Source organism: Leopardus geoffroyi, chromosome B2 (assembly GCF_018350155.1).
Source record: "Leopardus geoffroyi isolate Oge1 chromosome B2, O.geoffroyi_Oge1_pat1.0, whole genome shotgun sequence".
In the NCBI taxonomy this organism is placed as follows: domain Eukaryota; kingdom Metazoa; phylum Chordata; class Mammalia; order Carnivora; family Felidae; genus Leopardus; species Leopardus geoffroyi.
The window spans coordinates 42,475,562-42,503,267 of record NC_059332.1 but is presented as its reverse complement, the minus strand read 5'-3'; the positions used below and the strand labels follow the sequence as shown (position 1 = coordinate 42,503,267).

At 43.1% G+C, this 27,706-nt stretch overlaps 1 protein-coding gene across 3 annotated transcripts; it reads right to left on the bottom strand.

Moving 5' to 3' along the window:
• Positions 1 to 186: 186 nt before the first annotated feature.
• On the bottom strand, positions 187 to 27,706 carry SPATS1 (spermatogenesis associated serine rich 1). 3 transcript variants are annotated; one of them, XM_045498424.1, is made up of 9 exons: positions 27,417 to 27,706; positions 26,954 to 27,088; positions 18,883 to 19,018; positions 15,952 to 16,076; positions 13,637 to 13,798; positions 8,005 to 8,125; positions 7,123 to 7,185; positions 814 to 929; positions 187 to 563 (listed from the first exon to the last, which is right to left on the bottom strand). In XM_045498424.1, the coding sequence occupies exons 1-9, from the start codon at positions 27,685 to 27,687 to the stop codon at positions 535 to 537; spliced, it is 1,158 nt and encodes a 385-aa protein (XP_045354380.1). In that variant the 5' UTR covers positions 27,688 to 27,706; the 3' UTR covers positions 187 to 534. The 3 variants fall into 3 exon arrangements, with proteins under 3 accessions (XP_045354380.1, XP_045354382.1, XP_045354381.1); XM_045498426.1 differs by having other exon boundaries at positions 27,421 to 27,507; XM_045498425.1 differs by lacking the exon at positions 13,637 to 13,798.

Sequence of the window (27,706 nt, the reverse complement as noted above, 5' to 3'; positions counted from 1 at the left end):
AATTCTTCAAAATAATAACAGGAGGGGCACCTGGGTGGCTCAGTCGGTTAAGCGGCCGACTTCAGCTCAGGTCATGATCTCGCGGTCCGTGAGTTCGAGCCCCGCGTCGGGCTCTGGGCTGATGGCTCAGAGCCTGGAGCCTGCTTCCGATTCTGTGTCTCCCTCTCTCTCTGCCCCTCCCCCGTTCATGCTCTGTCTCTCTCTGTCTCAAAAATAAATAAAACGTTAAAAAAATTTTTTTTTAAATAATAACAGGAATGAAAGAGAGAGAAAGAATGCACAAATTCTGACAAAGGCTAACCACGGTGAATTCTAAGTGAAGGACATGTAGGTATTTGTTCATTGTATGATCCTCACAACTTTTCTGTAAGTTTGAAGGTTTTCAGAACATAGAGTTAAAAAAAAAAGGCAACGCACAGTGATTACTTATCAAAGTCAAACATTTGACTTAGAGCAATCACACTGACAGAAGCGACCAATTGGAAGAGGCTCTCCAGAGTACAATCAGTGCATGCTCTGTGGGCCTGTTTCTGCTTAGGATTGTCTTGGCGAATCCAAAGAACCTGTGGATAGAGGCACAGAGTTGAAGGTTGTGCCCCATTACAAGACTAATGGTGCTCAACCAACACACTCAACCAGTGATGCATGGCCATGATAACAGCAGCCCAAGGGACCACGGTGTGGGGCAAAAGATACCATCCACTCTGGGAGAGGCTTTGCCTTCTCTCCTCTCCACTGCGAAGCCTCTCAAAAGCCTGCTCTTCTGGGCTTGCCTCCAGTTTTATACTATTCTTTAAAGGTTCTTTAACCCACCAGCAGGGAATAAACTGTGCACCAAGGGGACCGCTGGGTGCCAATTGTCAAGCTCCTCCACCTCTCTTATCTCGGTCTTCAGCCTGTTGGCCTTCTCCTTCACCCAGAAAGGCAAGCTGCAGGAAGAAAACAACACCTGAGTTTGAGTTTGTCTAAAGCAAAATGCACAGACACGTTCAGTGGATAAGGTACTACATCCTCCGAAGTAAGAAGGCCTCCGATTTAGGAGATCAGTGACGAAACACCATGTGAAGTTGTTCCGCATTTGCCCCTCCCTCCAAACCCAGATCTCTTTTCTGCCCTTCTCTGCCCAGGGAGCTGACCCCTGCAACTTGCATCACCTTGATTCCTCTGTGCCCTCACCTTTGAGCTGGGCTTAGCTAATGGGAGGCACCAGTAAGAGACCAGAAAGCCAGAAGAGAGAGAGGTTGGGGTATTTCTCACCTAGCTTCTCTACTCCCGCTCATCTCCTGAAGCACCTCGGTTCCAGCAGTGAGTGCACTCTCCACTGCCACAACCCCTTCCAGACAGCCCATCTCCACCTCCCCCCACACAGGGGGGACAAGATCACTCTTCCTGCTGCTCAGACACATGAGTGGTAAGAGCTGCCCACTGGTGGGAGCCCCTGGATGCTTCGCCCTTCCATGTGAGTTCCCTCGACTGGTTCACACATCTGTAAACAGTCCTTTCATTCAGGATTCTTCAGAATCCCACCTGAGCATGCTTTCTGTTTTTCTAACGCTGACAGCCAGCATCCTCCCAAGTCTGTTGGGATTTGAAAGGACGTATGCTGAGCCACACTGTGTATGTTCCAAGAGGTACCAGGAATTGTGACTCCTGGGATGAGTCAGAGAAAGAAGATGAAGAATTTTTTTTTTATCTTTTAGCAGCTTTGATTTCCATACATTTAGGGAGAAATGCACCATAATTGGGAAAATGGCCCGATACACCTGCTAGGGATGTGGAAGTTCTTGCAAGAAGGAACGGGGTATTACCACGTAGGTAATAGTTGGGAGTCAAGGGCATCATGTAAAGCTGACAAACCAGTAGGAGAAGCCCAAATAAGACCAGCAGGATGAAGAGCAGTACAGAACAATTCTAGCATAAAGAATCCCTAGAACAAGGGGCGCCTGGCTGGCTCAGTCGGTTAAGCGTCCGACTCTTGACTTCAGGTCAGGTCATGATCTCACAGTTTGTGGGTTTGAGCCCCACATCGGGCTCTGTACTGACAGCACAGAGCCTGCTTGGGATTCTCTCTCTCCCTCTCTCGGCACCTCCCCTGCTCGCTCTCTCTCTCTCTCTCTCTCAAAATAAATAAATAAGCTTTAAAAGAAAAGAATCTCTCGAACAAAACCACCATGGTAAAAATAATACAGTACACATAATAAATGTAACAAAATATTAGGATAGAATTGAAACAAATCTGTCGAATCATTAATGTGAAAGATCTTAATTCACCTATTACAGACAAAATTTTTCGGATCAGCTCACAAAGCAAAAATCCAACTCTGTGTCTATAAGACAGACCTAAACCGAAGTGCTTTGAAAGTCTAAAAACAAAAGAATGGGAAAGGTATATCAGTCAATGCAAACAAAACAAAGTATGAGTTGTAATCTTAATATCCGTCAATGTACAATATAAGACAAAGAGCATTAAATGAGAAAAAGAAGATTTTTTTATTTTAATTCTAATCTAGTTAATATAGGATGTTATATTCATTTCAGGTATGCAATACAGTGATTCATCACTTCCATATTACTCAATGCTCATCAAGATAAGTATACTCTTGATCCCCTTCACCAATTTCCCCCAACTCTCACCCACCTCCCCTCTGGTAACCATCAATTTGTTCTTTATAGTTTAAAGTCTGGTTTCGGTTTGTCTAGTAAGATATTTTTATAATGTTAATGGCTATACTTAACAATATAGATAGAAATACATTAATATTAGCACACAATTAACACACCCATTTTCAGTCCTAGCTAGGTCAAAAGGACAATTTTAATCAAAAGGATAAATCTTCTGGGGGCGCCTGGGTGGCTCAGTCAGTTAAGCGTCCGACTTCGGCTCAGGTCATGATCTCACGGTCTGTGAGTTCGAGCCCCGTATCGGGCTCTGGGCTGACAGCTCGGAGCCTGGAGCCTGCTTCACATTCTGTGTCTCCCTCTCTCTCTGACCCTCCCCCGTTCATGCTCTGTCTCTCTCTGTCTCAAAAATAAGCAAACATTACAAAAAAATTTTTGTTAAAAAAAAAGATAAATCTTCTGGGTATGTATCTAACTTTGCAGCCTGATGAAACAGATACACCTTCAAATGCATAGAGAGACAGTCCCCATGTTGAGCATGTATTCAGTCACAATGAAAAGTTGGCAAGTTCCATAAAATAAAAATAATAAAAACAATATCTTCTGATCATTGGGTGATAAAAGTAAAAATGAACTGCAAAATAAAAATCCAAAAGCTCTTCCACCTGGAAATTTTAAGTCTATTAAGTAATTCTTTAGTCAAAAGGAAAAGACCAACACAGAATTCTTTTAAAAAGTAAGGATAATCTACACTTCAAAATGTGTAAAATAAAAGGAGAGCAGCGGTCAGAGGTGCTTTCATAGCCTTTAATGTATATAGTAAGGAATTTAAAAATGAATTAAACATCCCATTCAAAAAATTTAAAAAGTGGGAGCACCTGGGTGGCTCAGTTGGTTAGGCATCCAACTTCCGCTCAGGTCATGATTTCATAGTTCATGGGTTCGAGCCCTGCATCAGGATCTCTATCAGTGCAGAGCCCACTTTGAATCCTCTGTCCCCCTCTCTCTCTGCCTTTCTCTCTCTCTCTCTCTTTCAAAATAAATAAACTTAAATACATAAATAGGGGCGCCTGGATGGCTCAGTGAGTTAAGCATCAGACTCCTGGTTTTGACTCAAGTCACGATTTCACAGTTTGTGAGTTTGAGCCCCACTTGACTTTGACCTTTGCCATCAGGCTCTACGCTGATAGTGTGGAGACTGCTTGGGATATTCTCTGTCCTCTCCCTCTCTCTACCCCTCCCTCAGTCATGCTCACTCTCTTTCTCTCTCTTTCTCAAAATAAATAATAAAAATAAATAATATACAAGTGATGAGTTTACTTATGGGGCTCCTAGATGGCTCAGTCAGTAGAGCATGTGACTCTTGACCTCAGAATGAGATCTCAGAGTGAGTTCGAGCCCCACATAGGGTGTAGAGATTACTTTTTAAAAAAACAGAAAAAGAACAAAAATAAACCAAAAGAGTAGAAAGAAGAAAATAATAACAATAGAAGCAAAGATTGATGCTTTAAAAACAGAGAAAGAGACAGTATAAAAAGAGAATACAATCTTTAAAGCTGCTTTTTAAAAATAACAAATACACAAACCACTATCTAACCTAATGAAGAAAAGGGGGAATAAAGCACCAACACACAAAATTAACGATAAGGGAGAAACAAGTGAAAGAAGACAGGAAATTGTTTGGAACAATTCTATGCAAATAAATTTGAAAACCTAAAAGAAATGGATAACATTCTGGAAAAATTAAACATTACTCATAAGAAAGATTAAGTTTGAACATATGTTGAGGTATGTTCCCTCTGTACCCAATTCGTTGAGAGTTTTTATGTCACGAAACGATGGTGAATTTTACCAAATGCTTTTTCTGCATCTGTTGAGATGATCATGATTGTTATCCTTCCTTCCGTTAATGTGGTAGATCGCATTCATTGATCTGCGGATGTCGGACCATCTTGCATCCCTGGAATAAACCCACTTGCTCATGATGTATGATATTTTTAATGTAATGTTTAATTTGTTTTGCTGATAGTTGAGGATTTTTGCACCTATATTCATCAGGGATACTGGCTTGTAATTATGTTTTCTGGCAGTGTCCTTGTCTAGTTTTGGTATCAGGGTAATGCAGACCTCATAAAATGAGTTTGGAAGTATTCCCTCCTCTTCTACTTTTTTGGAAGTTTGGGAAGGAATGAAATTAGTTTCTTCTTTAAATGTTTGATAGAATTCACCAGTGAAACCATTTGGTTTTGGGCTTAAGTTAACAGATTTCTGATTACTGATTCCGTCTCCTTACAAGTCATTGGTCTGTTCAGATTTATTTCTTCAAAGCGGCGCCTCGGTGGCTCAGTCGGTTAGCATCCAACTTCGGCTCAGGTCATGATCTCATGGTTCACGAGTTTGAGCCCCGCATTGGGCTCTGTGCTGACAACTCAGAGCCTGGAGCCTGCTTCGGATTCTGTGTCTCCCGCTCTCTCTGCCCCTCCCCCACTTGCGCTCTGTCTCTGTCTCTCTCTCTCAAAAATAAATGAACATTAAAATAAATAAATAAATAAATAAATAAATAAATAAATAAATAAGATTTATTTCTCCATGATTCAGTCTTGTTAAGTTGTATGTTTCTAGGAATGCACCCGGTTTTTATAAGTTGTCCAATTTGTTTGGTGGATAATTGTTCATAGCAGTCTCTTAAATCCTTTATATTTCTGGGATATCAGTTGTAATGTCTCCTTTTTCACTTAATGTTATTTGAGTCCTGTCCCTTTTTTCTTTGGTTAGTGTAGCTAAAGGTTTATCTATTTGGTTTATCTTTAAAAAAAAAAAAACAAAACAAAACAGCTCTTCATTTCATTGATTTTTTTCTATTACCTTTTTAGTCTCTATTTCATTTATTTCCCCTCAGGTTTTTGTTATTTCCTTCCTTCTACTAACCTTGAGCTTAGTTTGTTCTTCTTTTTCTAGATCCTTGAGGTGTAAAGTTAGGCTGTTCATTTGATATCTTTCTTTTTTCTTAATGTAGGCATTTACTACTCTAAACTTCTCTTTTTGATCTGTTTTCGCTGCATGCATGGTTTTGGGGTGCTGTATTTCCACTTTCACTTGTCTCGAAGTGTTGTTGTTTTTTTTTAATGTTCCTCTTTTGATTTCTCCTTTGACCCATTGGTTACTCAGGAGCATGCTGTTTAATCTTCATATATTTGGACATTTTCCAGTTTTCCTCTTGCAAACGTTTTCTATTTTCACACCATGTGGTCACAAAAGATACTTGATAGGATTTCAGTCTTCTTAAATGTATAGACTTGTTTTGTACCCCGGCAATTACTTTTATTTTAAATATTTTAGAATAGCATTTACCAAAAGTGTGCAGTACACAAGGTACCTTGGTGGCTTGGTCAGTTAAGCATCCTACTCTTGATCTCAGCTCAAGTCTTGATCTCAGGGTCATGAATTCAAACTCCACATTGGGCTCCACATCCAGCGTGGAGCCTAGTTTTAAAAAAGAAAAAAAGTATACAGGGGTGCCTGGGTGGCTCAGTCAGTTAAGTGTCCAACTTCGGCTCAGGTCACGGTCTCGAGGTTCATGGGTTCGAGCCCCTCATCGGGCTCTGTGCTGACAGCTCAGAGCCTGGAGCCTGTTTTGGATTCTGTCTCCCTCTCTCTCTGCCCCTCCCCCACTCACGCTCTGTCTCTCTCAAAAATAAACGTTAAAAAAAAAGTGTTTATGTATACAGTACAGACATGAGAGGCCCTAATTATCTGCTTCATGTAATAACACCGTATAATGAAGGTATTAAAGCTCCCAAGTTTGGAATAAAAGGCTTTTTATTTCCACTGAGCTCCAGGGTTTGGTTTCCCAGCTGGACTCCAGTGGGTCAGACTGTGGGTCACTTGCCCACTCTATCTATGTTTATATGAAACTGTTTTGTATTAGAAAGCCAAATTTTTTATACTGACACATATCTTTTTCTAGGTCTAAACCCTTCTTGGGCAACTAGATGAGGTTCAGAAAGGACCTGAACTTAAAGTATGACATCAGAGGAATGATACTTCCCTCTAGTGCGAAAATATTCTGACAGCTTTTTCTCTGCCTCTTCAAACTCTAACCATCCTCCCTGGCTGGACTCATTTAAGCCTGTCCTTCTTTTCTGACAACTCTTAGGTTTTAAAAATCAGGGACCCTGCCTTCTTTCTCCATATAAACATCCACTAGTGCATACCTACCACAACACATGGCATCCAGCGGCCTGTCCATCATATGGGGTAAAGACGTGGACAGCCCAGCTGATAGACTGCACAGCACTTGCCCTCCAAGTGTCTCACTAAAAACGCTCCATACAAACTGCCCCACCCACCAGCTCAGATTCTGTGAGCTGTGTTGGGTGTTGTGAGCTGTGTTGAGCTCAGATTCTGTGTTGGGTGTCTATGAGTTCGTCCATAGGAGAAAATAATAAATAACTGATAACTTAATAAAACTTGGATAATATAAAACATGGTGAGAGAACTCACATAGGAATTTGTGGAAGAGGCTCAAGTGGAATAAATGTATCAAATTTCTTTTCATAAGGCACTCTGAAAAACAGAAAAGGCAACCATAAAATTGGTATGGCATCTACAGCAGAGAGATCGATAGAAACATCTTTGTGTTCAAGAAGATGTCTTGGGACCCCTGGGTGGCCCAGTTGGTTGGGCGTCCGACTTCGGCTCAGGTCATGATCTCGCAGTTCGTGAATTCGAGCCCCGCGTCAGGCTCTGTGCTGACAGCTCGGAGCCTGGAGCCTGCCTCGGATTCTGTGTCTCCTTCTCCCTCTGCCCCTCCCCAGCTTGTGCTCTGTCTCTTCCTATCTATCAAAAATAAATAAATGTAAAAAAAAATTTTTTTTAAAGAATATGTCTTATTTTCTGGTTTAATGGCCACCTATGGGCTTCACAACTATAAAGGTCATAATTCTTATTATAATTTTTATTAAACATCAGTAAACCAAAAATAATCGATTTTTAAAAATATTAATATAATACACCAACTTTTTTTCTTTCAACTTAATGATCCTCTTCTGAATCGCTTTGGCCTAAGTTTAGTTCCAAGTGTACATCAACCAAACAGTAAACACTAATAATCTGATTCAGTATGAAACCGAAAAGTCCTCAGATTTGTGGTAACAACAATAGTGACAAAATTAACAACGACCTTTTTGTAGTCAAGATCTTGTGTATAAGTTCAATTGCACACGCACATGTGTGTAGACACTAAGGAACTAGAGATTAACTTTTTAAGGAATTTTCAGCAACCATGTTTTGTTGGAACCTACTCCTTATGAAATATAACATATATAGTACAGAGAGCTACAATTCCTTTATAATTAACTAACCCTGCTATTCACATACACTTACATTGAGAAATTCACTGGTGGGAGAGTTGAGCCTGCTTTGTGGAAGCCTTTACTCTGTTCTGGGTACATATATGGATTGTCTCCTGGAGTTAACTTTGGTATTCCATTCCTAGGATCAATATCTGTGAAATGTTTAAAAACAAGATCATAAAAGGGACTGAAGGTAATCTACAGATAATGCTCTATCCATATGACAATGGAAACAGGATAATTTCATGTTTTATTATGAAGTACATAGAGGCTTCCTAAAGTTCTGTTCGTGGTCATCTTGCCTGGAGAATATGAAGATAAAAGTGTTCTTGAGAAACACTGTGTTTGGGACATTGTTCCAGAAAGTGTCCCGATTACCCCCACCCCCGGAAAGACCAGTAGCTTAGGTGCAGGCAGGATGTTTTGGTTTAAAATGAGGGGCACTTGGGTGGTTCAGTTGGTTAAGTGTCCGACTCTTGATTTCAGCTCACGGTTCATGAGAAGGAGCCCCACATTGGGCTCTGTGCTGGGCTTGAAGCCTGCTTGGGATTCCCCTTCTCTCTCTCTCTCTCTCTCTCTCTCTCAAAATAAATAAGTAAACATTAAAAAAATAACTACAGTTGACCCTTAAACAAAAATAAATATGTAGATAGATAGCGAGATAGATAATATAAGAAGTGAATCAAAGGTATCTGCAAAGGAAAATCAAGAACTCTGCTTAAAATTTGAGCATTGGTGTACTTTGAATCCCTGTGCCCTATGAATCTTAAGGAGCAACTATAATTGGGCTCTGCCTCTCTGACTAGATCTCAGAAGGGAATTAGCTAATGAGGAAGAGCTACAGAAGAGAAAAATCAGTTCCAGGTCAATTTCCCTATAACCTATAACCATAGACAACATTTTGTTCTTCTTCCATGACAACAAATTAGGCCTTTAAGGAACTCCACCAATGGCCTGATCATAGCTGATCATCAGAGTTAACTCTTAATGAAATACATTTTGATTGGATTTTTTCTATAATAAATGTGTTGAATTTCAGTTCATAATGGAAGCTGACTGGCAGTCATAAACGCTGCCTCTCCGTCTTGTCCAAGAAGTAACAAGGGAGAAGAGAATAACGAAGAAATGTCCAGTGCCAAGCTTAAAAATATTAAATGCTGCAAGAGATCAAGGAAGAGAAAAAATGGAAAAGAGACCATTGTATTTGAGGTTTAAGGAAGTCACTGCACATTACCCAAGAACTAGTCACACTAAAACGAATCGAGCCTGTATATCCAACTATAAGTGTACAAGAAATACACAGGACAGAGAAACCTGTTAAATGGTACCAAGGGATGTAATCAGCAAAATCCTGACTGTGGCAAACTTTATAGGATAAATAATCTAGTTTCTTCACCAAATAAATTGCAAGAAAAAAAGAGGAAGAAGACCTATAATTAAAAAGAGATTTTAAAGACATTTTAATTAATTGTTAAGTGTGGACCTTTCTTGGACCCTGATTCAAACTCTAAATATTTTTAAATTGTGGCATTTGTGAGGCAATTGACTATTTGAACACTGACAATATTTGGTGATATAAGGAATTATTGTTAGTTTTTTTAAGATATGAAAATGGTATTGTGGCCATTTAATAAAAATAATCCTTGTCTATTAGAGGTATACACAAAAACATATACGGATGTAATTATCTGATGTCAGGAACTTGCTTTAAAATAATCCCTGGGGGAGGGGGATAAAAATTAAATAAGATTAGCCACATGTGATAATTGTCGAAACTAAGTGATGGGTACATCAGGAAACAGTATGGTCTTCTCTCTACTTTGGCAAATGTTTGAAAATGTCCCCCATAAAAAGTTTTTCTTTGTATTAAAGGTGGAATTGGAGTTACCTGTGGAGTTGGGGGAGGAAAGATGTCATATTCAGGGAGGGGCCTATCAGTAGCTTCAAATGTAAAGACAGTACTCTATGTCTTAAATGGAGTAAGAAGCATACAAATGATTGTGATACTTAACGGGAGCCCAGGTGGCTCAGTTAAATGTCCTGCTTGGGCTCAGGTCATGATCTCACAGTTCGTGAATTCGAGCCCTACATTGGGCTCTCTGCTGTCAGCACAGAGCCCATTTTGGGTCCTCTGTCTCCCTCTCTCTCTGCCCCTCCCCTGCTTGCTCTCTCTCTCTCTCTCCCTCTCAAAAATAAATAAACATTAAAAAAAAAAAAAAAACACAAGTGAGGGGCACCTGGGTGGCTCAGTCGGTTAGCCATCCAGCTTCGGCTCAGGTCATGATCTCACAGTTTGTGTGTTCAAGCCCCGAGTCAGGTTCTGTGTTGATAGCTCAGAGCCTAGAGCCTGCTTCCGATTCTGTGTCTCCCCTCTTTCTCTGCCCCCCCACCCCCGCTCATGCTCTGCCTCTCTCTCTCAAAAATAAATTAGAAATTTAAACAAAAACACAAGTGATTGTGATACTTTATTCTATATATTCAATAAATACTTCATAAATATACCTTTGCATGCATTCAGTATGTATAAAAACCATAAAAAGACAGAAGAGACAAATGAAGGAAGGATGGAAGGGAAATAATAATAAACAAAATTCAGGGGTGCCTGGGTGGCTCACCCAGTAGCTCACCGGACTTCAGCTCAGGTCATGATCTCACAGTTCGTGGGTTCGAGCCCCATGTCTGGCTCTGTGCTGACAGCTCAGAGCCTGGAGCCCGCTTCAGATTCTGTGTCCCCCTCTCTCTTGACCCCTGCTCAGCTCACACTCTGTCTCTGTCTGTCTGTCTGTCTCTCTCTAAAATAAATAAACTTTAAAAAATAATAATAAACAAAATTCAGGATAATGTTTGAGTTAGGAGGGAAGTGATGGATTAGGGTCAGGACTTGAGTCATCACGATAATACCATTTATTTTTGATAAATACTTGTCACTGGCCCAGTTCTAGTCAGTGAGACATGAGTGGAAGGAAGTCTCCTAAGGACCATATGGGAAAATTTTTCCCTCATTCTAAAAAGGGAAGGCAACAAGAGAGATTCCTCTTTTTCATGTTTTGAAATATAGACGTGATGCTTGGAACTGCAACAGTTCTCTTGTGACCATAAGATGACAAGTGTGAAGACAAAAATCCAACACAACTAAGAATAGCAGCACATAAACACAAAATGAGCCTATTATCTTTGGGGCGCCTGGGCGGCTCAGTCCATCAAGCATCCAACTCTTGATTTCGGCTCAGGCCATGATCTCACGGTTCGTGAGTTCAAGCCCTGCATCGGACTCTGTGCTGACAATGCAGAGCCTGCTTGAGATTCTCTCTCTCCCTTTCTCTCTGCCCCTCCCCTGCTTGCTCTTTCACTCTCTCTCAAAATAAATAAATATACTTAATAAAAAAAAAAAAAAGAGCTATATCTTTGGTGACATCACTGGGCAATCAGACAATATAGACCACCTAGATTCCAAAGCTTCTCATTAAGTATATAATAAATGTCTTATGGGGGCGCCTGGGTGGCGCAGTCGGTTAAGCGTCCGACTTCAGCCAGGTCACGATCTCGCGGTCCGTGAGTTCGAGCCCCACGTCAGGCTCTGGGCTGATGGCTCAGAGCCTGGAGCCTGCTTCCGATTCTGTGTCTCCCTCTCTCTCTGCCCCTCCCCCGTTCGTGCTCTGTCTCTCTCTGTCCCAAAAATAAATAAACATTGAAAAAAAAATTTTTTTTTTTAATTTTAATGTCTTATGATTTAAGCCTCTGACAGTTTGGCTTTTGTCTGACTGTAGCTGAGAGCGTTCCTAAGTACTATACAGCTAAACTTAGTCCCTTCTTGGTCTTTCTCTGCTCTTTCATGTTTAAACCAGTTAAATAAATCTTTCCTATTCTACCCTATGGCTGCAACTCAGTTGGGGGTGGGGAGTAAGCGTGTGCACAACAGGCTTATGTGATATCAAGGCTTTGGTATAAGCCTTTGGGTCCTGGATCACTGTCTGAACCACCCTGGTGTCTGACCCTCATCTTATCTCTGCTACTCTCTGTAGGTAGGTATCTATTTCCGTTGTCTGCTAAAATGTGTCATCTAGTCTGATCCTCAGGAAGTCAGCCCGCTCCACAATGCATCAGGTGAGACATAAAGTCGTTCTTATGACCCCTGGCTTGATGGTCCACAGAGCCTCACACGGTGGCCTCCTGCCGTTTTGGTCGTGAGAGCTATGGAGCTCTCCTGGCTTGCTCTCTTCCTTTCATTCTTTCTATGTGTCCCGACCTCCACAGTCCTCACGGGGCACAAGAATGCAGCTATTACCCACGTCTCCTGGGTGGGTGAGACCCCGCATCTGGCTTTCTGCCCAGACATTGCCCATAGCTATCACTACGCTGAGGTTCCCCAACCACAGTCTGAGGCAGAAGCCCCAGCTAGAGTCACATCTGATCACCGACTAGATTTTGGTCCCAGGAACTGAGCAGGATACAGGACTCCTCAAAACACCCACCTCAGTGACAACTCTCCCACCTCCTCTAGTATGGCTTCTTATATATTCTCTATCCAGACAAAAGCCTTGATCTTTAAAACTTTATCTCTGGGGGCACCTGGGGGGCTCAGTTGCTTAAGCGACTGACTTCCGCTAAGGTTCCCGAGTTCGAGCCCTGCATTGAGCTCTCTGCAGTCAGCACAGAGCCCGCTTCAGATACTCTGTCCCCCTCTCTCTGCCCCTTCCCAACTTCCCCACTCACATGTGCTCTCTCTCTCTCTCTCTCTCTCTCTCTCAAAAATAAATAAACACTTAAAACTATTTGCCTGTGCAATGAGTTTAAAAGTCCATTTTAGGGGCACCTGGGTGGCTCAGTCTTACTCTTGACTTTGGTTCAGGTTGTGAGATCGAGCCCTGTGTTCTCCATGCCGAGCATGGAGCCTGTTTGAGACTCTCTCTCCCCCCCTCCCCCGCCCCTCTCCCCCCCGCTGGCGTGCTCTCTCTCTCTAAGGCAGAATAAACAAAAAAAGTCTATTTTAAACCTCAAAAATGAAAACTTTCTATTTCTTCCTCTTTGTATTCCTGCTACAGCAATCCTATTCATCCATGAAGCAAGGGCTGCCTCCTGTATGGGTATTTCTATGGAAGAATGTGCTATAATGATCCATTGGAACTCAGCAACACTAGGATCTTTCCATAAATCTATTATGGGTAGGTTGGGACAGAGAACTCACCAAGTAACAAACTATATAAGTATATACACACACTCATCTCAAATTACCTTTAATAAGGTACGAAATAACACAATGCACTTCAGGCTAAGGTTTATGGGCTATTTTCCTTTTGAAGAATATAATGTATAATTTAAATACATATCATGGGCAGCATCTAATTGAAACAAATTATTTTCTTCCGACTTGAATGAAGGTTTCTATTAATAAGTATCTGAGAGAACTTGTCTGATGACTTAAATGTCACATTAGCATTTTATGAAATGCAGAGAAAAACAAAAATGTGGATCGGCATATGTTGTCGGTTCTTTGCCAAAGAGAATTGCCAAACATCCCCTTCGCTTTCCTATCTTCCTGGCCGCCCTACAGTAACATGGTGACCCCCGAGGGCTGACACCAGCCGTGGAATGTTGGCCTGGCAGAACCACAACTCAAGTATTTTCAGACATCGCACAGTCAAGGTCCAGGAGGAAAACATTACCAGACTTCTTCCTCCCAAAGCACTCGTCCACCATTCTCTCTGATAGAGACCTCCTGTTGCCGAGGAAGACCCCGTTAAAGAAGCACTGCTTTCCAACGTGGTAGGTGTGGATATTGCTGCTAAACCTCGGGTAAAATGTCCATTCAGGACGGTGCCCATCCTCTGCAAGACATCAGAAATCCTTCCATCAGCTCCGCTCCCGGCCTCATAATGCAATTAAATGACAGAAAGTTGTCCCAGGCATTCTCTGACTGTACAGCCTTTATCAACATGTTTAATTCCTTGGTTCTACATCAAGGGCAGTGTTAACCTCTGGGGGGACTCAGCACGAGAGGAAGGGAACGGGCACCTGGGTGGCTCAGTCGGCTAAGCGTCAGGCTTCAATCAGGTCATGATCTCACGGTTCATGAGGTCAAGCTCCACATCAGGCTCTGCTTGCAGTGCAGAACCCGCTTCGGATCCTCTGCCCCTCCCCTGCTCGTGCTTGCTCTCTCTCTCTCTCAAAAATAAACATTTAAAAAAAAAAAGAGGGGAAGTGGGGAGATAGGTATCTAAGAGGCCTCTTTTTTTGTTTTCCTTTTTACCCTCTCCTCCAAAAATAAAGCCACCTTTATGGTTGGAAGCGATGTCTGGAATGGGAAGCTAAGAGACAGTTGGACAAGCACCTATGATCCAGCCTTCGCTCTGATGAGTGGGTAGGAAGAACAGAATGCCCATCAACCAGGGAAGGGCTGGGCCAACCATGGCAACTTAGTGGATGGACCACAGTGTTGGCAGCAACGATGGGACACGCGTGCACTAGAGTGACTCTGGGAAATGTAGACATGCAACTCTGGCAAATGAGAAAGGCCGTCGCGAGACCTCAGGCAAATCACCGGACCTCTCAGGGCTTTGTTTCCTCGCTCAATACTTTTCCTACAAAATGGCTAAAGTGATTTTAAACAACGAGAGATCCTCTAACAGCTCTAGGGTTGTTTGAGAAACACTTGGGCTCTGTGGTGGCCAAGAAAGAACACAGGCTCTGGGGGCAGGTGAGCCTGGAGTCTAATCCCATCACTGTACTTCCTAGCCAGGTGGTCTTGTACGAGTGACTAAGTCTCTCCGTGCCTCAGTTGCCTTGGGTGTTAAATGGGTAGGCCTATATTAGCCACCTAGATTTATGTGTATTGACACAGAAAGAGTTCCATGATCTATTTGCTCTGAGTGAAAACAGTTTGTATACTATTTTCCACTAGTGAAAATATGGTTGTAGACTCCAACCCATGTATAGATAAGTACATACATACCAGCACACACACTCTTCAAAATTCTTCATGGCTACGGGGCCCATGGGGGATACATTGGAGAACACTGGGGAAGGGGTTTCTATACTCTACCTTATATACTCCTTTATTATTTTAATACTTTGCTATGATACTTTTATGGTTTTTATATAAAGCCATGTCAGTTTGGGAAAACATATCATGACAGCTCCCCAGCAGAGCTGCTGCGAGAATTAGAAAACCTGTCTGGGAATGCAAGCTGGTGCAGCCACTCTGGAAAACAGTATGGAGGTTCCTCAAAAAACTAAAAATAGAACTACCATACGACCCAGCAATTGCACTACTAGGCATTTATCCACGGGATACAGGTGTGCTGTTTCGAAGGGACACGTGCACCCCATGTTTATAGCAGCGCTATCGACAATAGCCAAAGTATGGAAAGAGCCCAAATGTCCATCGATGGATGAATGGACTAAGAAGATGTGGCATATATATACAATGGAGCATTACTCGGCAATCAAAAAGAATGAAATCTTGCCATTTGCAACTACGTGGGTGGAACTGGAGGGTACGATGCTAAGTGAAATTAGTCAGTCAGAGAAAGACAAATATCATATGACTTCACTCATATGAGGACTTTAACAGACAAAACAGAGGAACATAAGGGAAGGGAAATGAAAATAATATAAAAACAGGGAGGGGAACAAAACAGAAGAGACTCATAAATATGGAGAACAAACTGAGGGTTATGGGAGGGGTGGTGGGAGGGGAGATGGGCTAAATGGGTAAGGGGCATTAAGGAATCCTCTCCTGAAATCATTGTTGCACTAGATGCTAACTAATTTGGACGTAAATGTTAAAAAATAAAATTAAAAAGAAAAAGAAAGAAGGAAAGAAAGAAAGAAAGAAAGAAAGAAAGAAAGAGAAAGAAAGAAAACATGTCAAATGCCTGGCACTTCGTGAGTCTTCAGTGAACTGCGCCCAACAGTACAGCAGACTTCTGGAAAGCCCTGGGTATGGAGGCATGCAGAGGGGAGGCTAGGACGTACTCACTTGTCTGCAACTTAAGCAGGCTGAACTCCTTGGGATATTTATCCTTGGAGACTTCAGGGAATGAGGTTTCAGAGGACTGATCAGAATGTGCGGAGGAGGATTTCAGATCCAAATCTGTAGCAGAGCTGGAAAGGAGGCAGAAGGATTAGAATCTTCTATGTGTTTAAATTGGTAGTTAGAATCTGATTTTATATATCTTACGCTAGAATTACGCTCACGTGCGTCAACTAAGCCTACCCCTCCATAAACGTCCATAACATAGCATTTACTTACTTACAATTTGAGGGGGCTGAAACAGAGCCCAAAGGTGCGTCCTTAAAAACAGTGTGGTGGTTCCTCAAAAAGTTAAATATAGAATTACATATAACCCAGCAACTCCACTCCTAGGCACATATCCCAAAGAACGGAAAACAGGGACTTAGACACTTGTAAACGAATGTTCTTCGCAGTGTGACTCACGTTAGCCATGCAGTGGAAACCACCCAAATGTTCACTGACAGATGAATGGATGAGCAAAATGTAGCGCTGACATACAATGGAATATGATTCAGCCATAGAACGGAAGAAAGTTCTGATACATGCTATGACGCGAATGAAACTTGAAATATTGTGTTAAATGAACTAGGCCAAACACAAAAGGACAAGTATTATATGACTCTACTTCCACAAAATATCTAAACAGGTAAATTCAGAGAGACAGAAAGTAGATTAGGTTAGCGGATTAGGGTGGATTAGAGTACCAAGGTCTGGGAGAAATTATCGCCTAACGGGTACAGCATTTCTGTTTGGGCTGATGAAAATGTTTAAAAAAATAGCAGTGACGGCTGCACAACATGGAAAGGTAATTAATGCCAATGGGTAACAGTAGATAAAATGGCAAATGTTATGTTAATATATATTTCACCCTAATTTTTTTTAAAAAAGGAATGATGTGGGGCGCCTGGGTGGCTCAGTCAGTTGAGCATCTGACTTCGGCTCAGGTCATGATCTCACGGTCTGTGAGTTCGAGCCCCACGTCGGGCTCTGTGCTGACTGCTCAGAGCCTGGAGCCTGTTTCCGATTCTGTGTCTCCCTCTCTCTCTGACCCTCCCCCGTTCATGCTCTGTCTCTCCCTGTCTCCAAAATAAATAAACGTTAAAAAAAAATTAAAAAAAAAAAGGAATGATGTGCTGATACATGTTGAAACCTAGATGAAACTTAAAAATACGGTGCTAGGGGCTCCTGGGTGGCTCAGTCTATTGAGTGACCAACTTTGGCTCAGGTCGTGATCTCACGGTTTGTGGGTTTGAACCTCGTGTTGGGCTCTGTGCTGACAGCTCAGAGCCTGTGCTTCGGATTCTGTGTCTCCCTCTCTCTCTGCCCCTCCTCTGCTTGTGCTCTGTCTCTCAAAAATAAATAAACATTAAAAAAAATTTTTTTTATGATTCTAAATGAAAGGAGCCAGACACCGAAGACCACATATTCCTTTTATATAAAGTGTCCAGAGATAAAAAGTAGATTAGTGGCTGTCTAGGGCTGGGGGGTGGGGGGGTGGGGGGGGAGGGGCAGGTAGAGTAGGGGCCACGGTGGGGGTGACTGCTCAAGAGGATGGGCTTCTTTTTGAGGTGATGAAAATGTTCTAAAATTGATTGTGGTAATGGTTGCACAGCTCTGTTGACTACACTAAAAACCACTGAACTGCACACTTTGAAAGGATGAATTACACAGTATGTGAATTACGTTTCCGCAAAAACTGCTACCAAAAGATACGCACGTTCAATAAAACCATTAAATGGAAATTAAAAATCTGGGGCGCCTGGGTGGCGCAGTCGGTTAAGCGTCCGACTTCAGCCAGGTCACGATCTCGCGGTCCGTGAGTTCGAGCCCCACGTCAGGCTCTGGGCTGATGGCTCAGAGCCTGGAGCCTGTTTCCGATTCTGTGTCTCCCTCTCTCTCTGCCCCTCCCCCGTTCATGCTCTGTCGCTCTCTGTCCCAAAAATAAATAAACGTTGAAAAAAAAAAATTTTAAAAATCAACAAAGATAAAAGGAAGAGGAAGAAGTAACCAAAAAACAAACCTAAGCTGAAATGGTTGTAATAACAGAGCATCGTGTTTCGTGAAGTTCCTGGCCATTAAAAACCAAAACCAAAACCAAAACCTACAACAAACCATTTTCAGCGGTAAAAGCAATCACTTCTTGTTTAAGTAGCTTTACAGTTGACAGATGGCTTTGGTCTTCAGGTAGAGTTATCAGTTATCAAATCATGGGATGTTTTTTCACAACATTACATCGCTCTCCCGGTTGAAGGGCTTCAAAGCAACGTCATGACGCTGGTCTTCTTTGCTCCCTTCTAATAATCCTGCGATGTAGGCAGGACCCATATAATCATTTCCATTTGAAAAGGAAATAGGGGGCACCTGAGTAGCTCAGTCCACTGAGTGGCTGACTCTTGATTTCGGCTCAGGTCATGATCCCAGGTTGTGGGATCGAGCCCTGCGTCGGGCTTTGTACTAGGCACGAAGCCTGCTTAGGATTCTCTCTCTCCCTCTGCCCCTCTCCCCACTCGCTCTCTAAAATGAAATTTTAAAACATTAAAAACAAAAACAGCTTAGTTTCGCTTGCTTTTACATTTGATAATGACAACCGTGCACATAACATTTATCGTGTGCCAGAGAGTCTTGCGATCACTTTCCATGCATTACCTCCTTTAATCCTCAAAACCATCCTATGAAGTATTATCTCCGTTTTGTAGATAAAAAACTGAGTCCCAGGGAGGTAAAGTGATTTTCCCAAGTTCACACAGATGAAGTTGGCAGACCTGGGGTTTAAACCTAGACAGTCTGGCTCCAGAATCTATGCTCTTGCCAAACATGTCATTCTACTTCTTAGACTGTTGGCTTCCCAGTCAGAATTTATGCCAACAGTATGGACTGTACCGGCCTCTTACTTACTCTAGGTGAACGGACACTTTGCCGGGGACTGGAGGCTCACTCACGCTAGGACATGTTTCAGCAGAAGATGAGGGGCTGACCTTTCTTCCCGAGGATGTTGTGCCAGCAAAGCATCCCTTAGATTCCAGAAAATCACCTGCAACACATCACCATTGGAGTTCGTTAATGAAACGAAATATCTACCCCTCCATCGTGTCCCTGGATTACAAAAATTATTTAAAAAAAAAAACAAAACAAAAAAACTAACGTTTAGGGGCACCTGGGTGGCTTGGTTGAGCATCCGACTTTGGCTCAGGCCATGATATCACGGTTGGTGAGTTTGAACCCCACATTGGGCTCTCTGCTGTCAGCACAGAGCCAGCTTCAGATCCTATGTCCCCCTCTGTCTCTGCCCCTCTCCCACTCTCTCTTTCTCTCTCTCTCTCTCAAAAATAAATAAACATTTTTTAAAAATAATGTTTATTGAGCATTTATTGTGTATTGGGGATGGTGTTAACATCTTACACACATTATCCCATTTAATTCCCATAATACCCCACAGACATAAGCATTGCTTATCCTTCCGTTTTACTGATGAGGAGACCAAAGCACAGATGGTTAAGCAACTTGCCTAAGATCACACAGAAAGCAAACATCTAGATCTAGATTTGATCATGGTTCTTGTGATACTAAAGTCAAAAATCCTAACCACAATGCTACACTACTTGTCCCTCCGGAGTTTGTCTACTTTGAATTAAGTGGTAGAGATAACCTCTGAATCAACTTATATTGAGCATCTCAATACAATTTTCCAAAGGACTGATTCATAGAAAGACTGATGAATAATCCAAAGAACTGTCATCAGAAACTTCCAAGAGGGGCGCCTGGGTGGCTCAGTCGGTTAAGCGTCCAACTTCGGCTCAGGTCATGATCTCATGGGTTCGTGAGGTTGGGCTCTGTGCTGACAGCTCAGAGCCTGGAGCCTGCTTCAGACTCTGTGTCTTCCTCTCTCTCTGCCCCTCCCCTGCTCATGCTCTGTCTCTCTCTGTCTCAAAAATAAATAAAAACATTAAAAAAAAAAAAAGTCAGATGAATGGATATTGCATTTCTTTATGCATAACTTTAGCCCAATAGACACAACGTTACCTCCGGTGATTAGAAAATTACAAAAAGGGGCGCCTGGGTGGTTTAGTCGGTTAAGCATCCGACTCTTGATTTTGGCTCAGGTCATGACCTCACAGTTCGTTATTTTGAGCCTTGAATCACGCTCTGTGCTGTCAGTGTGGAGCTTGCTTGGGATTCTCTCTCTTCCTCTCTCTCAAAATAAATAAACAAATAAACTTTTAAAAAATTAAGAGTCAGACTTCTGTGACTCTTGAGTACATTCCCCTCCCCTCCCAGTATCCCCATTCTCAGGTTGTTCAGGGTATGGCATAAAGACTGCCTGCGTCAGAATGACCTGGGACGCCTGTTAAAAATACAGATTCTCGGGGCACCTGGGTGGCTCAGTCGGTTAGGCGTCCGACTTCAGCTCAGGTCATGATCTCACGGTTCGTGTTTTGAGCCCCAAGTTGGGTTCTGTGCTGACAGCTCAGAGCCTGCAGCCTGCTTCGGATTCTGGGTCTCCCTCTCTCTGCCCCTCCCCCTCCCCAAATAAATAAAACATTAAAAAAAAATACAAATTCTCAAAGCCCATCACAAATCTCTCTAAGTGAGGCCTGGGAACCCACATTTTTAATTTGCTCGGTCATGAGAATCATCTTGGGGCACTTCTCCAAAACTCAGATCCCAGAGCTCCAACTCAGACCTACAGGGCAAGACCCGGGTGTCAGAATGTTAAAGAAGCACCTCAGGTGATTCTCAGAGCCGGCCAAGTGTGGGAGGAGCCATTCTGGAATGTGCCACAGCACCTGGAACAGCCCTAGGTACAGAAAGGGTCAACTGGTTGCCTGAGGTGTGAATAGCAGGGATGGACTGGAGCCCAGGGGAGGGGAGCTGAGAAGAGGAGAGCACAGGGTCCCAGTAGCCAAAGGCGTAACCACCCACCTACAAACCATAAAAGTAGCGTCAACCAATGTAACACAGACCACACTCTCTGACCACAATGCAATACAATTTTAGGGATCGATAATAAAAAGACAGCCAAAAACATCCATGAGCTTGGAAACGCAAACCACACTTCTAAATATTTCACATAAAAGAAGAAATCGTGAGGGGAATCACGAGGTGCTTAATGGTCAATGACATACGTACTATAAATCAAACTTGTGGGACTCAAATAAAGCGGTAAGTAGAAACGAGAGCCCGAAATGCACCTACTGTATTCCACCAAATATGAGACACCAGCAACTGTAATAACGTTATTATTTTATGTACCACAAAGAACAAAGGTTGCCAATTAAAGTAGGAGAGAATGCTCTACCACTTAGAATGTTTATTATATATTTATTGAAGCATTCTTTCAGACTTACTTAGATGTATATTTTAAATACATACCATTCATGTGCATATTTAAAGAAGGAAAATATAAGCAAAATAAATTGGTTAAGACCTTCTTCTTTTTTTTTTTTTTTTTTAATGTTTATTTATTTTTGAGACAGAGAGAGAGACAGAGCATGAACGGGGGAGGGGCAGAGAGAGAGGAAGACACAGAATCAGAAGCAGGCTCCAGGCTCTGAGCCATCAGCCCAGAGCCCAATGCGGGGCTCGAACCCACGGACCGCGAGATCGTGACCTGAGCTGAAGTCAGACGCTTAACCGACTGAGCCACGCAGGTGCCCCTCTTTCCTTTTTTTTAATGTTAATATGTTTTTGCGAGAGAGACAGAGCGTGAGCAGGGGATCGGCCGAGAGAGAGGGAGACAGAGAATCAGATGCAGGCTTCAGGCTCTGAGCTGTCAGCACAGAGCCCAACGTGGGGCTCAAACTCACAAAGCACGAGATCATGACCTGAGCCGAAAAAGAGTTGGATGCTTAAACGACTGAGCCACCCAGGTGCCCAGCCTTCTTTTTTTTTTTTTTTTTTTAAGTTTATTTATTTTGAGAGAGAGAGAGCGCGCGCACGCGCACGCAGGGGAGGGGCAGACAGAGAGAGGGAGAGAGAGAATCCCAAGCAGGCTCCACACTGTCAGTGCAGAGCCCAACGCAGGGCTCAATCCCACAAACCATGAGATCACGACCTGAGCCGAAACCAAGGGTCAGTCAACCGAGGGGCCCCTGGTTAAGGACTTCTTAAATCTTACATTCAAAAGCCTGATTACTGAATCACTTTTCAACTCAATCACTGATGTCCACATTTTCCACCCAAATTGACCTCAGTGCAACAAGAACATGGGTGATGCAGCACTTCTTAAATAAGTGCTCCTCGATTGCCTCTGGAATTTTCTTCCAAGACACAGACACACCCTCTATATTATTCAGGGCTCATTCAGCAAAGCTTATAAAGACTACTTCACACCTGCTGCTGGGCCCACAGCTCTGGTAAGACCAATCCAACCTCAGAGATGTTTACACGCTGAAAAATGTCCATCTTAGAACTGACAGATGGTTAAAAAACAAAGATTCCAAAATTAATGAGCTAACTTGCAATACAAAAAAAATAAGGAAAAAAGAATAAACCTCCCAACGTGGTTAAAAAAAAAAGGATATTATAAAAATAAAAGCAGAAATGAATGAAATAGAGAAGATTATCAGAACTTTGGTATGGCTTCGTGGAAAGTACCAATAATATAGGTAAGTGAAGTTCAAGAAAAAACAATTTTTTTTTTTAATTTTTTTTTTCAACGTTTATTTATTTTGGGGACAGAGAGAGACAGAGCATGAACGGGGGAGGGGCAGAGAGAGAGGGAGACACAGAATCGGAAACAGGCTCCAGGCTCTGAGCCATCAGCCCAGAGCCCGACGCGGGGCTCGAACTCACGGACCGCGAGATCGTGACCTGGCTGAAGTCGGCCGCTTAACCGACTGCGCCACCCAGGCGCCCCGAAAAAACAATTTTTAACACAAGTAAACAGTATTAGCAATGAAATACCATAATCACAAATGGAATAGAAATAACTTTACACATAAAGAAATTGAGGGTCAGAAATGTCCAGTAACCTATTCAAGGTGACAGAGCTATACAGTATAATTTATAAAATATAGTTTAATGTCACATAATCAAGATGGTACTGACACTGATTCTAACAGATTAATCAAGAGAACAAAATAGAAAATGTAGATAGAATAAAACTTTATATAATCGTGGCACTTCATGTCGTGGGGAAAGAATAGATTATTCAAAAATTTTGCTGAAACAACTAATCATTTGGAATGAAAATAAAATTAATTAATCCCCAAATAAATCCAGATGAATGATAGATTTGAATATCAGATTTAAAATAAAAGATGTACCTGAAAAAAATGATAATTTAATGTTTACATAATCTTAGACTGGGGATGTTATTTCTAAGAAAGATATCAAATACAGGCAAAATAAAGGAAAAGATACGTGATTTGAAAACATATCCATTTAAAAGTTCCACAGAAAACTATAAACTGGGGGAAAGTTTATAGCATACACAACAAGAAAAAGAGTTAGTAGTCATGCCAAATTGTGAGTTTTCATAAATTTATAAAATGAAAATAAATACCCAAGGAAAAAATGGGCAAAAAACATGATTAGGTAATGAATTAAACACACACAGGGGCACCTGGGTGGCTCAGTCGGTTGAGCATCCGACTTCAGTTCAGGTCAGGATCTTGCGATTTGTGGGTTCAAGCCCTGCGTCGGGCTCTGTGCTGACAGCTCAGAGCCTGGAGCCTGCTTTGGATTCCGTCTCCTTCTCTCTCTGCCCCTTCCCCCTTTGTCTCTCAAAAATAAATGAATATTAAAAAAAATCTTACACACACACACACACACACACACAAATAGCCAATATACATTTGGGGGGAAAAAATCCATCCTTCCTAATAATCAAAGAGCTGAATTTAAGCCACAATAAACACAGGGGCGCCTGGGTGGCTCAGTTGGTTAAGCATCCAACTTCGGCTCAGGTCATGATCTCACCATTTCTGAGTTTGAGCCCCACGTAGGGCTCTGCGCTGACAGCTCAGAGCCTGGAGCCTGCTTCAGATCTGTGTCTCTGTCTCTGTCTCTCTCTCTGCCCCTCCCCTGCTTGCACTCTATCTCTCTCTCTCAAAAATAAATAAACATAAAAAAAAAAAAAAGACACGATACCAGTATTTGCTAGGAGTCTGCAAAAACCTAAGATTGGCAGAGGTTAGAGGAATGGCGTTCTTGTACATTGCTGGTAGAAATGTCTCCATCTTACTAAAACGCACTTTGGCCATATGCATCCTCTAAAGTCCGTGAGAAGTGCACTGTTGCTACGGTGCTTCTATTTCCAGAAACATAGCTATGAAAAAAGTATGAAACTTATCTATAAGGAATCAGAAAGGATCCACATATGTAGAGAAGACAAAAGCAAGTGCAGATATATCTTCTAGGTTGATAATCATATGTAAGCTCTGAGTTAATACAGCATTTACTGATAATAATTTTTGCCCCTGGATTTTAACAGTGGTTGCCTTTTCATAGCATGTAAACATTCTAATTGTATATTTGCCACTAGAGGACTTACGAGTTCACCAAAGCAAGAACTGGTTGCTATGGATGACATTACAAAACAAACACTGTTTTTTTCTTTGTTTGTTTGTTTTTTTTAGGGGCAAAATTTAAATATATTATATAACCCTGAGCAGCAAGCAGTGAAATCACACGTACAAATTTAGCATATTTCCTTGTTTGCTTAAGAAGCTTTGTGTTGGCAACTCTCTAGAAAGTGGCCTGTGGCTGCTTTGAAAGGGAAAGCTTATCTGACAGGCAAGCATAGGAAGAGCGGTCTCTCTTCTAAACAGGCAAAGGGCACATCCTCCAAATCCAGCTTACTACAGGATCTTCCCGGAAGTAACTCAGCCTCTACAGCCTGGAGACACTTAAACGTGGCCTCTGGCTGCCTCTCCACGTGTCCTCCAGTAGAAGAGGCTGGAATTGCAAGTCTGACCCCTTCTGTTCTGACACTGATGCTCGCCTTGTGTAAAGGTAACATCCAGTTACTTCAAGTAAGTCAATTACCTCTCCAGCCCAGCTCCCAACACCTGCCCGCCCCCCCCCCCCCCCCCCCCCAGCTCACTAGGCTGAGATGATACAAAGAAGCTAAGGCACTTGCTTCTTGAAAATGTCATCATTTAGCATGGTAATTGTTATTCAAATTCAATGTCCAGGAAGCCATAAGATGGGAAATTCTAACAAGTTGCCAAAACACAGTGATATAAGAAAAGATGATTCAACAGAAGGGACCGAGAGAAGGTTCTGGCGACTAGAAAGAAATTTAGGGGGAAATGGAGAGTTTAGAAGAAAGTCTGTTTCTTTGGTACCATCTGTGGAATCCACGCTAATTATTTCCATTTCTTTAGGCAGGAATAACACCTTACATAACCAAGAACTTTCACATACTTGTCATCACAACTGATTTACACAATAGCATGGTCTGGCAGGGAGAAAATGATACATCAAGCCAAGTTAGCTTAATGTGGTTACCTTTTAACCACTCAGTTTCTCACCCCTGCTTATCTGCTCCACAAACAGCCTAAGGGTCTAGGACTGTGGTTTTTAACCCTTCGGATCACAGACTCCCCTGGAAAGTAATGAAAACAACAGCCCCCCCGCCCTTGCTGGAAAAATGCATATACACCCACAGTTTTGTATTCATGTTCAACTGGTTTGTGGAGCCCCGTCCTTCCCAAAACCCCTGGACTCCATGTGAAGCTGAGTTCAGATATGGTCTCCTGAACAGACACACCTACATAGCAGGAAAGGAAGTCATGACTCTCTCTGGTTAATGTGGTCTGGGGATCTCAGACTCTGGTGCTCCTCTAGTACCCCTAACTCAGAAACATGAACCCCCTCTCCCCCACCTTTAAAACAGCAGCTCCCTCTGTTACCTGAGCTCAACATGGGAACTGCAGAAAAGCCTAGAGCTTAAAGTTAGAATCCCCAAACCTTTTTCTCTTGCTGACTTAGCCACATTGGGCACTCTGGGTTCCAACTCCTGCTCTTCTGGTTCCCGCTTACAGGTGCATATGGTAAGTCATACCTCCCCGTTCTCTGTGCACTTGTGAAGGAGAACGAGGAGACAGAAGATCTGCAATACAAAGGGCCGAGGACCAAGCTATGATCTGATGGGGCACAGACAGAACATTCTACAACATTCCCTGTTTCCAGCATTCAGGCCACTCACCTATAAAGGCATACACTCATTCCAAGGTTTTCTGAGAGACTGTGGCTGTTCTGCTTCATGATTCTGTTCTCTAGAGGCAGTGTGCCCCCCAAACATCCTCCTCAGCTTCAGAACCAATTAAGGAGCCACAATCCATTATTTTAATTGAAGCCTTTCCTTAAAATGTTCATACTTTTTGCCCGAGCTGCCCATCCAATAAATAGTGCCACAAATCTAGTAATATTTGAGCGAAGAAAAAATTGAAGGACACAGGTTTGGGGGGGATGGGAGGCAGAAGACTGTGGTTAATCCTCAGATTTACCATTTATTGACCGTAGCACTGGGCAGGTCAAAACTCTGGCTCCCCCGACCCTTTATTTTTTTTATTTATTTATCTTGAGATTGAGAGAGAAAGAGTGAGTACACAAGCGGAGGAGGGGCAGAGAGTGAGAAGAGAATCCCAAGCAGGCCCAAGCCCTATGTGGGACTTGATCCCACTAATGGTGAGATCATAAACTGAGCCAAAATCAGGAGTCTGACGTTCAATGGACTGAGCCACCCAGGCGCCCCTGGCTCTCTTTACTCATTAGTAATATTCCTCTGGGCTGTTATGAGATCCAAGGACTTAATTTGTGGGAATCTCTGCGTTGAGCTGCTATCCGCTTCATCAGATCTTGGGTTAAGAGAGACATAGCTACTTTTCAAAGACTACTTTTTATATGCCCGCAAACTGGCCTCCCTGTACACTTTAAGTGGTTTGAACTTCCCGGCTCTGGTATACTTGGATCTGGCGACCAAATCCACACCCAGCCCTTCTGATTTCTTCAACTCAACTGTAGCTCTTCTCCATCGTGGTCATGCCAGGGTCTCCTTCCTCTTGAACCTTCTCCAGCTCTCTGCTGCAGGTCGCTCTGGAGATGGAGGGGAGAGAACAGTCCTGGGGACCTTTTCCAGGGTACATGAACTTATCTATGCATGTGTTGATTTTAAGTACGAAAAGCAACCCGGAGACAAAGAAAAGACCTTTGTAAGAAAGGCATCAAAGAAAGCCAAGAGAAAGTCCACAAGCCATTGAAAGTCAAAGAGGGCAGGGGTGGCATCTTAATCAGAACTTCCCTCCCGCCCCCTCCTCGGGCTTTTCTCAGGTCGGGATGCCCCCGGGGTTCCCGTGGGTTCTCTCCGCCGCCCACACTCGCTGCCCCGCCCGCCCAAGGTGCTCCTTCCCTTTCCACCTCCGGGTCTTCCACCCCTTCCCCCAACGGAAGCCTCCTCGGGCGAGGCTGCGAGATCAACGCACCCACTGGCAGCCGAACTGCCACTGCCGGGCGCCGGGCGGGCGAGGAACCGGAGCGGAGGGCCGGAGGGCCGCGGGGCCACCTGCTTCTCCCGCGGAGACGCGTCTGGGGGTTGCCTGGACACCGGCCGCAGCCGCGCGCGGCCGCGCTGCGTCCCGCCAGGCGCGCTCCCGGTCCTCCTGCCTCCGCGTCCGGGGCGCTCCCGCCCTCCTCAGGCGCCGGGGTCCCCCGAAGGGCAGGGCTACTCGCCCCGGCTAGTGGGGGCGGCGCCATCAAGGGCCGCCGGAAAAGC